This window comes from Ahaetulla prasina, chromosome 2 (assembly GCF_028640845.1).
Source record: "Ahaetulla prasina isolate Xishuangbanna chromosome 2, ASM2864084v1, whole genome shotgun sequence".
NCBI classification, from domain to species: domain Eukaryota; kingdom Metazoa; phylum Chordata; class Lepidosauria; order Squamata; family Colubridae; genus Ahaetulla; species Ahaetulla prasina.
In genome coordinates, this window is record NC_080540.1 from 148,363,823 (window position 1) to 148,377,683 (window position 13,861).

At 43.4% G+C, this 13,861-nt stretch overlaps 1 protein-coding gene across 1 annotated transcript in view; it reads left to right on the forward strand.

The window, feature by feature from the left end:
- Positions 1-13,861, forward strand: part of KCNH3 (potassium voltage-gated channel subfamily H member 3) — an 83,259-nt gene that overhangs the window by 35,541 nt on the left and 33,857 nt on the right. Inside the window, exons 2-3 of the mRNA XM_058170315.1 lie at positions 8,512-8,745; positions 11,939-12,073. Of these exons, the coding sequence (XP_058026298.1) occupies positions 8,512-8,745; positions 11,939-12,073 (369 nt within the window). The remainder of the gene's footprint in view (positions 1-8,511; positions 8,746-11,938; positions 12,074-13,861) is intronic.

Genomic DNA, 13,861 nt, shown 5'->3' on the forward strand with positions numbered 1-13,861 from the left:
CATTGCACCACCCACCTTGCAAAGGTTGACTCTCTATTAGAGTGGCAAGCAGAGGCATCCGCAGAAGGCTCAAGATCTGCAGGATGGGCAGTGCGACCCTTTTGATGTACGGAAAGGCCAGGGCTCCTGTCAACACAGTCCGCCATCTTGAAGATTTTCACTGACACAGTTGAGAACTAAGGAGACAGTGAGAACAATTAACCAGTGGAATGGTTTGGTCCCAGAAGCTATGAGGGCTCCATCACTGGAGGTTTCTAAGAATAGAATAGAATAGAATAGAATAGAATAGAATAGAATAGAATAGAATAGAATAGAATAGAATAGAATAGAATAGAATTTTTATTGGCCAAGTGTGATTGGACACACAAGGAATTTGTCTTGGTGCATATAATGTTCAGAATAAACTGAACAAACATTTGACAAGTTATAGGGTCTTCTGCTTGAGCAGGGACTTGGACTAGAAGATCTCCAAGGTCCCTTCCAACTCTGTTATTTTATATTCTATAGGCAGAGGTGGGTTTCAGCAGGTTCTGACCAGTTCTGGAGAACCGGTAGCGGAAATTTTGAGTAGTTCAGAGAACCGGAAAAAATACCACCTCTGACTGGCCCCGCCCCCATCTATTCTCTGCCTCCTGAGTCCCAGCTGATCGGGAGGAAATGGAGATTTTGCAGTAACCTTTGCCTGGAGTGAGGTGGGAATGGAGATTTTACAGTATCCTTCCCCTGCCACGCCCACCAAGCCACACTCACCAAGCCATGCCCACAGAACTGGTAGTAAAAAAATCTGAAACCTATAGATCAGGAGTTTGGTTATTCTCACAGCAAAAACCAAAGAGATGGAGAAGTGGAGTGCTTCCAATAACTGGATGGGGAGCGAGGATTATACAGCAGATATGCTGGGTCAATGGGAGTTAAGCAAATTGCTTTCCTGGACTGTCCTGATGGGACGTTTTGTGTTGGGAGAAGAGGAAAAACATGGCTGCCAGACTAGAACATTAAAAATTACTTTGGGCTGTCTCAGCTATAGGTTGGGGATGAAATGGTGATGTCACAAGGACGTGTTCCTTCCAAAAGGTTACTAAGGAGTTGTGGCATGATAAGCAGGATGTGAGGATAATCCCTTCCAGTAGTTTGCTCTGCAGAAAAGAAACTGTTAAGATAAAGATGCCGAAACCAAAGGTTCTTCTTTGTTTTTCCAACTATTCAGCCATCAGATTCCAGTTCAGTAGCTTCCACATCAATTGTGCCATCTGACTCCTTAGTAAAGGAGCTATTTAATCCTGATCTGGGTGCTTTCGAAGAGGCTGGTGCCTTTGCCTACCTCATTTGAAACTGCAACTTCAACCAAGGAAGCAAGAACATTAGTTAACCTGGAAATCACTCCAGTCCCTGAGGAGACCTCCATTTCATGGACAATTACACTCAAGATACATTAATGCTATCTATTGTATCTCTGTAGTTGACCCATCAGTGTTCTCCCTGCAGAATCCTGGGTGTTGTAGTTCTATTGGTGAAAACAGGGACATTCTTAACAAGCACTCCATATACAGCACTACAATTCCCAGCTGGCATAGGTTCACTATTTCAACCCAGTTTAATCTATAGAATTTTAGCCTGTCACTGAAGGATATTTTATTTTATTTTATTTTATTTTATTTTATTTTATTTTATTTTATTTTATTTTATTTTATTTTATTTTGCAAGAAGTGTTACCAGCCCCAGCTTCATATGTGTGTGTTTCTGAAAACCGTTCAGTTGCGCTGCGTCACCACTAGTTATAGGGCCATTTCCCTGGTGTCACATTGCCTTGGTACCCACACACAGTTTCTCTTGCGGGTTGAAAGACTTGTCTTCCCCACAGGTTTGGACACCAGTCCTCCCTTTGATGTGAAGGAGAAGGAAAGGCTGAGTTTTTGACAAACATCCCGATGACTTTGCACTGATTGGGCAAAAGAGAAAGGGAGTGACATGAACCCAGAGGTTTTTAGAGACGAATAGTGAGCTGCTTTTGGAGAAAGAGTGGGTGGAATCTTTGGGTCTGACAAATATGGCTTTGAGCCACAGTGATGCAAGCTTTTTGAAACGGAATTTATTGCGTCTTCGATGCATGTGTTACTACTGCATTTTAAACATGAAGTCAGCTGTGCCTCTCAATATTTAGACAATTAGCTGAAATTATGACAATTAAAACAAAACTCTCTTTGACTCCTCTGTTTTGAAAATATAATATTTTATTGTACATGCTTTAATGCTGGCGTCTTGGATGGATCTTTCCACTTTACAAGCGTGTCTGTCTCAAGAGCCACTATTTTAGAAACAATACTCAGAACCTACAAATAATGTTCTATTTTCAAAATACCTTGCAGGAAACAGTCTGTAGGAATAATTGCTTACTCAAAATTGAATGGAGAGTAAAATGCTAAAAAAAACACCTTGAGTTTGTCTGGCAGATTCTTTTCCTTACTTTTGTAACACAAAGAGTTTGATTTTACCAATTGACTATAACAAGTTCTCAAAATGGTAAATTCTGATTCAAGGGATTATTGTTTTGGCAGGTTCTTGTAGTCCTCTTTAAATAATTCTTTTACACTTTTAGCCACAGACATACACATATACAATCCAGGTTCTCTTTTCCACACTTAATATTCATGCTATGAAATATTTCTTCCGTCCTTCAGCAATCTAGTTCTTTTATAATTTAATTTTACTTGTGGATGTATTAAATGGCCCTGGGAAACTTGCTGATGCTGCAAGATTTTCTATTTATTATTATTTTATTTATTTCTTCATTTATTAACTTTACATACTGCCCATCTCACTAGAACAATAAATTAAATTTATATGCCACCCATCTTCTATAAGATAGAAGAAGACGGGCAGGTTTTTTTCCTTCCAGGCCCTGTCTTCTCAAACTTTTTCCCTATAATTTTTCCTGGTTAGGAAAAAAGATTGTACAACCTTCCTTTGTCCTTGAGTTCTTTTTATTGGGGGGGGGGGGGATTTTGTCAGCAGTAAAAAGTTTTTGTTGGAGGGAGGGGACTCTATAAAGTTCTCCATAAGGATCGGACTCCTAGTCAGTGTAGAATTCAGTTTTTTTTTCCTACCAGTTCTGTGGGCGTGGCTTGGTGGGTGTAGCAGGGCAAGGATACTGCAAAATCCCCATTCCCTCCCCACTCCTGGGGGAAGGATACTGCAAAATCTCCATTCCCTCCCCACTCCAGGGGGAAGGATACTGCAAAATCTCCATTCCCACCCCACTCCAGGGGGAAGGAATTGCAAAATCCCCATTCCCTCCCCACTCTTGGGGGAAGGATACTGCAAAATCTCCATTCCCTCCCCACTCCAGGGGGAAGGATACTGCAAAATCTCCATTCCCACCCCACTCCAGGGGGAAGGAATTGCAAAATCCCCATTCCCTCCCCACTCTTGGGGGAAGGATACTGCAAAATCTCCATTCCCTCCCCACTCCAGGGGAAGGATACTGCAAAATCTCCATTCCCACCCCACTCCAGGGGGAAGGATATTGCAAAATCCCCATTCCCTCCCCACTCCTGGGGGAAGGATACTGCAAAATCTCCATTCCCTCCCCACTCCAGGGGAAGGATACTGCAAAATCTCCATTCCCTACCCACTCCTGAGGGAAGGATATTGCAAAATCTCATTCCTCCCCACTCTTGGGGAAGGATACTGCAAAATCTCCATTCCTCCCACTCCAGGGAAGGATACTGCAAAATCTCCATTCCACCCCACTCCAGGGAAGGATATTGCAAAATCCCCATTCCTCCCACTCCTGGGGGAAGGATACTGCAAAATCTCCATTCCCTCCCCACTCCAGGGGAAGGATACTGCAAAATCTCCATTCCCTCCCCACTCCTGGGGGAAGGATATTGCAAAATCCCCATTCCCTCCCCACTCCTGGGGGAAGGATACTGCAAAATCTCCATTCCCTCCCCACTCCTGGGGGAAGGATATTGCAAAATCCCCATTCCCTCCCCACTCTGGGGCCAGCCAGAGGTGGCATTTGCCAGTTTTCTGAACTACTCAAAATTTCCGCTACCGGTTCTCCAGAACCTGTCAGAACGGCTGAAAAGCACCCGTCTTAGTCCTTGCCCACTATAAAAAAACATGGTGTGTCTATGCAAAAGTGACATTCTGAGTGTGGCACCAGCCCAATTCTGTGAACAACTCTCTTTTTCTGCTGTTGCAGAGATGGTTTTCGGTACTCTTTCAATCTAACAAATATAACAAATTCGTTTGGCTTCTACCTGAACATTTCTTACCTTCCGTTCATAATGTGCAAACCCTGTGTGTCTTTCATGTGTTGTGCCTTTTTGGATTATTTTAGTGTTGATTGCAATTGCAACGAGTTGTTAGTCAAACAGTCGGAAGTATTTGTTGTTAGGTTTCAGGTACAATCAGGAAGGGTGTGTGCACTTGTCCAAGTTTCCTGGACTTTTTAAGGAACCCTCAAAACTGGGAACTCTCTCCTCCATTCCCTCATCCTGCTTCAGTCACTAGATTACATTCTTCTGCATCGTCTCCTTCTCTCTCCAGTCTTCTTCTCCGGACCAATTGGGTTGTTTCCCTTTTTCCGTCTCTGGATATGGAAATGTCCCTCCAGCATCTGTGTTATCTTTCAGGGCTCTGTTTTTCCTATTCAAATCTATGCAAATGGATCAGGCAGGGCTGGGGATGGGCTCTGGCTTTTTCTGCCTGGTGAGAAGTTGGGGGTTTGAGTCCAGCTGCCGCAGGCGATGACTAAACCCTGCACAGAACAAACAGGGTAAAAATAGTCAGAAACTGGAGATGCACCAGATGGTGCCAACTCCTGGGAAGAGAGTGGGGAAGGAATTAAGAATGTGGCTTCACTCCCTCCCTAGGAAGCATCTGGGGAATGAGGCATCTAGGGCATGCTGAGATCCCAGCTCTAGTACATGGTTCCTCTTCCCATTTCCCCCCAAACTGCAGCTGTTGGCCAGTCTTCTTAGAGACTTGTGTTTCTAACCCCTGCCTCAGCCAGGATGTCTAGTGGTGAAGGCACCAGGCTAGAAACTGGAAGACTGTTGAGTTCTAGTCCCACCTTAGCCACAACAGCCCAGCTGTTATGTCCTCCTCGCCTCCGTCCGAACGATGGCTTAATTAGCCGGCTCTTATCAGCTCTGGCAGCAAAAAAGCCAGCGTCTGCCAAGAGCCCTCGTTTGCTGCCAAGACGCTGGTGAGTCACAACCTTCAGCTCTAGTCAATCCGTGGATTTGCCTGATACAAAGAGACACACCAGATCTTGCTGCCTTTTATATCCTGTGGGGTGTGACTCCATGACTCAGCACTTCCTAGGCCTGCCCCTCCCCTGCTTCTGTTATTCTCTTCTCTCCTGCCTACGAAACCTGGGATTGAGCCAAGCCTGATTGCTGTCAGCTGGGTCTGCAGGCGTGGCCTGGGGGGGGGAAGAGTCAGGAGAAGGAGGCCTTGTTATCTTTTTCGCTTGGCCTGCTTCTGGCTCCTGGAGCTGATCCAGGGAGGCCGGTGCTTCCGAGGTAAGTCCTGATGGCCCTTCCCCCTCACTGTCCAAATCACTTTCTGGCAGCTGGCCCGACTCCAAGGCACTTTCGGGCATGGGGCCAGGTTCGGGGGCGGGAGCTACAACACCAGCTGGCTGGGTGATTTTGGAGTCAGTCAATCTCTCTCAGCCCACCTCACCTCGCAGGATTGTTGTGGTGGGGAAAATAGGGGGAGGAGGTGTGTTGGATATGTTTGCTGTCTTGAGGTATTTGTAAACAATAGTAAAGGAAGGATGTAAATAAATAAATAAATAAATAAATAAATAAATAAATAAATAAATAAATAAATAATCCCAGCAAAGCTTTTACCGGAGCTTCGTGCATTTGAAAGACTGACAAATTTAATATGTCATAGACCAGTGATGGCTAACCTTTTCTGGACCAAGTGCCCAAAGCGCGCCCGAATCCCCAAAATGCAATTTGTGTGTGCCCCGCATATGCGCCCCACCCCTGCGCATGCACGGCAGAGACCTAAAGACCAGCTGGCTGATGGGAGGTGTGCACACATGCACAGTGGAGCTGAATTGGGGTGATGGCTCGCATGCCCACAGAGAGGGTGCTGCGTGCCACCTCTGGTACACGTGCCATAGGTTCGCCATCACAGTCATAGATTATCATGGATTACAATCCACCTCCTTATCTTTTTCTGTCCCTCAAAAGTATCCACATTCTGCTACAGCTATTATTCCATACATCTCACTCAGAGATACATTGCACTCCTTCCTGTTCTTGGTACTGATGATGTTACCTAGTTTAGGAATGAAACATCTGCAAGAAAACCACTAAGTTCAGAGAGCACTAAAGACCCACAGTCCTCCATGTCCTTCCTTCCTATTATAACCTGTTGTCTCAATCCCACATTACAAGCTGAGCCTGATTCATAGCAATAAAAGTAGCAACCTACCCTAAACTAGTGCAGTTGAGATGTGAAGGAACTACAGTCCTACAACACAGATGTGTTGGCTCTCTTGCTAGCATTCCATGGTTTTAATGGTCCAGTGGAAATCAGGAGGACGTCAGAAAGCTGATCAACCATTGAATAAACAAAGTATGAATATATAGTGGTGGTAATGAACCAACTAACTTGGTTAGTGACTTCAACCAACTTCCTAGCAGCATTCGGTCATTGTGGAGTTACACGAACCTTGATAGAGGTTTGCTCTCCAAGCTTGTTTCAATTTAGTTTCTGAATGTTTCATTAACATGACTCTTGTTTTTATTACTGCTATTTTGGCAAAGCAGTGATTGGATGACTCTAGAAGACACTATAAGTTGCAATGAGGAAATGACGTACGTAAGGTTTAAGAACGGTATCTCTCATTTTAACTGCTATTGTTATTTTTTACCGTATTAGAGGCAATGTCTAGCCATGAGAGAAAACATTTCTTCCAGCTAATTGCAGTTTGGGTGAGATGGAGAAAATGTTCATTGGGATCACAATGAAAGCAATTAAATAAGGTTCTTGTCTTCTGTCATCCCAATCCTGGTGGATGTTTATGTTCAGTAGTAGCAGTTGTTTTAAACCATAAACTTTATGTTAACAGCATGTATGTCATTAATAAATATGTAGTGTGGTTACAAATATCCTGGAAAACTAAGAAATGTGATATATAGTGAAATCTAATATACACCAAAAAATAAGTAAACCCTATTGATTGCAATGGGACTTACTGCTAAGTGTATATAGGATTACTGGCTAAGATATCAATCCTAATCATGACCTAATCATCATGAATACTTGCTTCAAGCTAAGCCTTTCAAAATTTTTACAGGGTTGTCATAATTAATTCAAGCATTGACTGTCATGTGTCTTTGTGAATAAAGTACACCAGTGCTTTTCAATAGTGACAATTCAATATCAACATTTAGGAAAGAGTCTTGAAAGTTGGTGTCTCAAAGATCAAAGCGATAGAGCAGAGGTGTCAAACCCGTGGCGTCACATTGCCATCATGTGACGTATTGTGACTTCTCCCCCCCCTTTGCTAAAATGGGGGTGGGCGTGGCCAGTGTGTGATGCATCCGGCCTGCAGGCTGTGTCGTGTCCCACCCCCACTCCGATGAACGAGTCAAGGAAGTCCGTAACAAACTTGGCAACGAAGCCTCTGCAGCTTGCCAAGTGCCTTCGAGGTTTATCAGGGCAGGCAGGAGTCCAAGTTGTGACTTCACAACATAGGGATATGTTGTGTATACGGATAGGGTCCGGTATCAGCAAACTCGATAAGACTTTGCTTGACTCAAGGTTGGAATGCCAAAAGCAGGTCCTTTATATAGGCTGTGGGGTGTGGCTCCATGACTCAGCATTTATCCAGGCCTGCCCCACCCTTCCTTCTGCTGGCATCGCCTCTCAGATCTCCGGAAGCGAGGGTCCACCCACTCTGAATTGTCTTCAGCTCTGGATCTGCTGTCAGCATCTGGGAAAGGGAGGGATCAGAGGGAGTAGGCCCAGGTAATTTCACCACCTGGCTGGCTTCCTGCTCTGAAGGCTGAGCCAAAGGAACACACGCTGTATGAGTGAGGTTTATTGGGCTTCTCCTTTCACTCCTTGAATCCTCTCCGGGCATGGGGCCAGGGCCGGGGGCTGGAGTCATGACAGGCCTTTCATCTTCATTATCAGACTCGGAGTCTGATAAAAGGCCCGGTTGGAGACGGGAGGGGCCCGGCTGAGGAGAGGAGGGAGGACGAGTCACAACAGGCTGCGAGTTTGACACCCCTGCTATAGAGCACGGTTTGCGAACTTTAAGACACATGACTTCAACTCCCAGAATTCCCCAGGCAACTATGCTTGCTTGGGAATTCTGGGAGTTGAAGTCCACATGTCTTAAAATTGCTAAGGTTGGGAAACCCAATCGCATAGTAACTCATTTAGTAGACACCAGGCTGACTGTCTGATTTTCTCTGCGATAGCTGGGATAGCCAGGCTAGTGATCATCATTTCTTTTCTTTTTCTCTTCAGACAGTAATTTTGTCCTGGGCAATGCCCAAGTCAGGGGAGCTTTCCCAGTGGTGTACTGTTCTGACGGCTTCTGTGAACTGACCGGCTTCTCCCGTGCTGAGGTCATGCAACGTTGCTGTGCCTGCAACTTCCTCTATGGGCCTGACACTAGTGAGCTGGTGCGCACCCAGATCCGCAAAGCCCTTGATGAGCGCAAGGAGTTTAAAGCTGAGCTCATCCTCTACAGGAAAAGTGGTGAGTCCGGTTTCTCAGAACTTACTTTGAATTGCAAAGGAACCGTTGGGGGGAGAGTTTGTATCATGGAGTGGAAAATGGAAGCTGAAGTAGATAATGTAGAAAGTGAGTTTGCCTGTCTGTCTATTTGCCTGCCCGCCTGCCCGCCCCCCCTCCTGTGTGTCTCTCTCTCTGTGTTTTTGTGTTATGACTATTGCTTGAGAGAAAATTAGCTGGAAAAGAAGATCTTTAATAATATACAGCAAGTGAATGTTACTGGCTCGGGCTGGCTAAGCAAGTTGCATTGCTCTGCTTCCCTGTTCTACACAACTGCAGTGCTCTTGTTGTCTTTGCTATCTGGACCTCTTGCAGCAGAGATCCTTCTGGAAGCATTTCAAGTGTGTGAAGAACATTGAATGTGGGCTTTAGAGCACTTTCTTTTCTTCACCTCTAGCATGAACAGAAGCGGCTTTCCAAAGCTTTCCCCTGCTCCTTGGTTTTCGTTTCAACTGAAAGTGTGTGTGGGGGTTCAAAGGCAGCCTCTGCACCCCAAAACCAGTGCCCTGGATTGAACTGTCTGTCTCCCCTATATATCCTTGATCTGTGACTCTCTCCATTGCCAAGGAAGAAGCAGTTTTGGGGGGGAAAAGACTGCTATTTTATTTAGCATGCTTAGGAATGCCCGTAGTCACACACCTACACGCATGCTGAGATTTGTTCACACCACCCCTCCCACTTCTGCGTGAACATCAAAGATGTTTTAAGAGCAGATGGTGAGTGCCATGTTGTGGAATAACAATTCTCTACCCAATGAGTAAAGGAGGCCAACAGATAGAGGAGAGGTTTATTCAATAACCGTGAGAAGCAGATACCAGCACTGGGGCAACAAGGGAAGCGTAGATGTCACCATACTAATAGACATGTATGCCGCAGTGGGTCCATTTATATACCCACCTACAGACAAACGCACATTTTATTAAATTTATAAACATAATAATTTATTAAATCAAGAGATTAAAGCCAAGGAAATTGAGAAAAACGGGTAAAGAAAAATCAGTGAAAAAGGAGCAAAGAAAGAAAAAAAGGAAGAGAAAAATAGAAGGTTAGAAAAAGGGAGCTTCATTATGACTTCCACCCTTTTCTGCCAAGTAATTGCCATCTTATTGTTTCTCCTTCTCTTTAATCCCCAAGTCCATAAATCATCAATTCAGTCTTTCCTTATTTCATCAAAAAGTCCTTTTAAGGCTTCTAGATTTTCTTTTTAAGTCTTTCTCATTTTTCCCTGACCAAATTGGACAGCTTGGCCATTTCTATCAATTTTATAATCCTGATCTTCTACTGTGGGTATTTCATTCTTCTTCTTCTTTGTGCATACAATAATCTTGCCACCGTTTCCATATACAGTATTAATTTCCCATTTTTCTTTTCTAGTTCAGCATCTATAAAACGCAATAGAAATGAAGCCAGGATTATTCCTAGGCGTTTCAGCCAGTTTCAATGCTGATTCTTTGGTTCAATTCCTGCTTTTCTTCTCATCAAACCAGGTCATGATACAACTAACAATAGAACAAAAGATAAAAATGCAATTTTATTTTTATTTATTAAAGTGATATACTGCCTATTTTGCTATCTGACTGAGAGGTTTACAGATGAAAACCATAAAGCCGCATAAAAAGTCACAGTTAAAAAAAAACAGAATTAAAAAGATGGAAGAAGCACCCTCAAGCAACCCCCAAGATTGCATACCATTTTTAGGCTTCTATGCCAGTTCCAAAAGGCCAGAAGAGTGAGGGTGGAGCAGTGGGGGTGGGCAGCCTCACTTAAGGGGGCAAGATGTTCCATAGGGCAGGGGTCACACAACAGAGAAAACTTTCTTCCTAGCTCCTGTCAGTCAAAATTCTTGAACTGATAGGTCTGTAACTTACCCTCTCTGCCTTCTCTGGATCAGATGTAATGTAGTTAGGATAAGATGGTCCTTCAGGTAGCCTGGCCCCATGCCCTGAAGGGTTTTAAAGTTGATAACCAACAACACCTTGAACTGGACCCAGAAGCAACTTAATGCAGCTCACGCAGCAGAGGTATTACCTGTGTAGCCCTCGGTTTGCTCAAAAGTGTTCACACAGCCATCTTTTTTTTTAAAACAAGTTTTTATTGATTTTTCAATTCCCCCCCCCCCACATACACATACATAGTTTATGAACAGAGTATTGGCCATATCATGTCTTATACAATTTAACATATCCAAATACATTTCACTTTATTTCAATTTCTGCTGAAGTATTCTTTTTCCATATTTTAATCGTGTCTTAATATTTCCATGCTCAATTATATAAATCACATCTTCCTTCGCCCTCCAGTTCTAATTTCTCCATTTTTACTAGTATTTATTCTCTTTTATTATTTTTTAGGTATTTCGGTTTTTATCCTGATATATTCAAACATATTCGAGGTTGTCTTTCTTTCATTTCATCTTTTCCATTTTACAGCAATCTTTCTTCTCCTTCTCCTTCCTCTCCCGCCCTTCTTTTATCCTTCCTACTTTCTTGTCTCCTCTCCTACTCCTTCTCTACTTCCCCTTCCTTTCTCCCCCTCTTCCCTTCTTCCTCCCTATCTAACTTTCTCTCCTACTCTTATTTCCCATCCCTTCCTCTCCTCTTCCCTTTCTTCTTTCTCTCTCCCTCCTTCCCTCTTTCCGTCTCTCTCCTTCTTATCTCTCTCTATTGCTGTATTCATTTTCATTTCAATATTTTTAACAATGGACACAGCCACCTTTATGATGATGATTAAAGCTCACCACCAATCAGCTAATAAGACTTCGATGTGCAACCCATTGTATTACAAATACATAAGGATGCAGATAGCACCCAGTTAGCGCAGTATAGCACAGCATGTGACCTTGATGGTCAAAAGCCAGTCTGAATAGAGTGGCATTGCTTGTACAGGAAGCATAGGAAAGCAGGAGGAAAGCTGACACCCCCTTATTTGGGATTTTCAGAACCTAGGAGCAGCAATCTCTTTGCTCAGTAAAGCCACATCTTTTACACTGAGCCTTCTGTGAAGAGTTGCCGACCTGCTTTTCTTTCCCACCATTTCCTAGGTCTCCAGAAAGAGTTTGCAACAGCAGAAAAAGATGATGCTGGGAATGGCAGTGGAGAACATCATTCCCTGACACACATCCCAGGATCATCAACTCACACGCCTCCTTATCTTTTAGGTGTCCCTTTCTGGTGTCTCTTGGATGTGGTACCTATCAAGAACGAAAAGGGGGAAGTGGCCCTTTTTCTAGTCTCCCACAAAGACATCACAGAGACCAAAACCAGAGCGTCCGCAGAAAACTGGAAGGAAGGAGGTGAGCTAAAGCTAGTGTTGGAGGTGTGGTGGGGAGGAGGTGGAGTAAAGGAAAAAATTGTAAACTGGGGTACAACCTTATCTATGAGGGCACCAATTCTTGGCCTCCTGAGATCTTGGAACTCCTCCATGCTCCATTGTCCATGCTGGCTATGGCATGATGGGAATTTATTTATTTTATTTATTTATTCGTCGTAACAATATATACAAGTATAACATAGAGGATTATATAATATATAAACATATATATGAGGAGAAACAAGGTACTATAAACACACATATATATAGGGGAAGAAACAATAGGACAGGAACGGTAGGCACATTTGTGCTCTTATGCACGCCCCTTAGAGTCCTCTTAGGAAAGTGGTGAGGTCAACCGTGGATAGATTTAGAGTAAAACTTTTGGGGTTATGAGAAGAAACCACAGAGTCAGGTAATGCATTCCAAGCATATATAATTCTGTTACAGAAATCGTGTTTTCTGCAATCTAAACTGGAGCGGTTGACATTGAGTTTAAATCTGTTGGTAGCTCTTGTGATATTGTTATTGAAACTAAAAAAGTCATTGACAGGAAGGACATTACAACGGATGATTTTATGAGCTAAACCCAGGTCCTGTCGAAGGCGACGAAGTTCCAAGTTTTCTAGACCCAGGATATCAAGTCTGGTGGAATAAGGTATTTTATTGGTTTTGGAGGAGTGGAGAACTCTTCTTGTAAAATACCTTTGGACACGCTCAACTGTGTTGATATCAGATATATGGTATGGGTTCCAAACAGGAGAGCAGTAATCAAGAATTGGCCTAGCGAATGTTTTATATGCTCTGGTCAGTAGCGTGGTGTTTTTTGAAAAGAAGCTACGTAGAATTAAGTTAACAACTCTTAGAGCCTTTTTTGCTATATAGTTGCAGTGGGCTTTGGCACGTATTGTATTGCCACATACCTGGGAGGTGGGTTACTGGATCACAGAGGCTTGAGAATGCTCAAGAAATTGTGAGATCAATAAGGAATGTCTTCCTTCCTTCCTTCTAATGATGATGATGATGATGATGATGATGATGATGATGATACCAGCAGTGTTTTCTCCTTCTGTGATTCTTAGTCCATGCATGGCTCTCAAAATGAGAGTCAAGCCTTCTGCAAACAAACGTTCAGTGGCGCATCAATGAAATGGAGTTAAGAGAGCATGTAAATAAAACTGATTCAGATGCCAAGGAAAGACATGTAGGACCTCATGGTAGCACAGCTGAAGACTCAGTCTGCTGGCAGGGATCCTAGGCCTTTTCCAATTGGAATACAGAACAAAGCTTCCGCATCTCAAGGCTGATGAATCTGTTGACATGTCATGCACTGTTGCAGACACAGGAGATCTGCCAGAAAGCTCTTCTTCGGCGTATCACTGTATACTATTCACCAAACACCGTATGAAGTTACTAGTGGAACTTGAGTTTTCATTTATTAGCCGTCCATGCAGCTAATTCAGTCTATTTTCAGTTGTCTTCATTTCTGTATAAAGTATGAACATGATGTGGAAATGTTGCACTTTCTGTTCTCCCTTTTCCCCCCACGGATTTCTTTTATTGTTCTAAATGATATCCATTAGTGTCAGCCTTTGCAGAGTTCAGTTCTTTTGGTAATGTTAGTATATCCCACCACCCATGATCATTGTGGTGTAGCAGTGGTTTGTGGGAAGCCCCCCTTTAGAAGAATGAAATATTTTAGGAAATATTAAAAAGGCAGAATTTTAATATTCCCAAATATTCTCCCAAAGGGGGAAATGGAGAAACATGC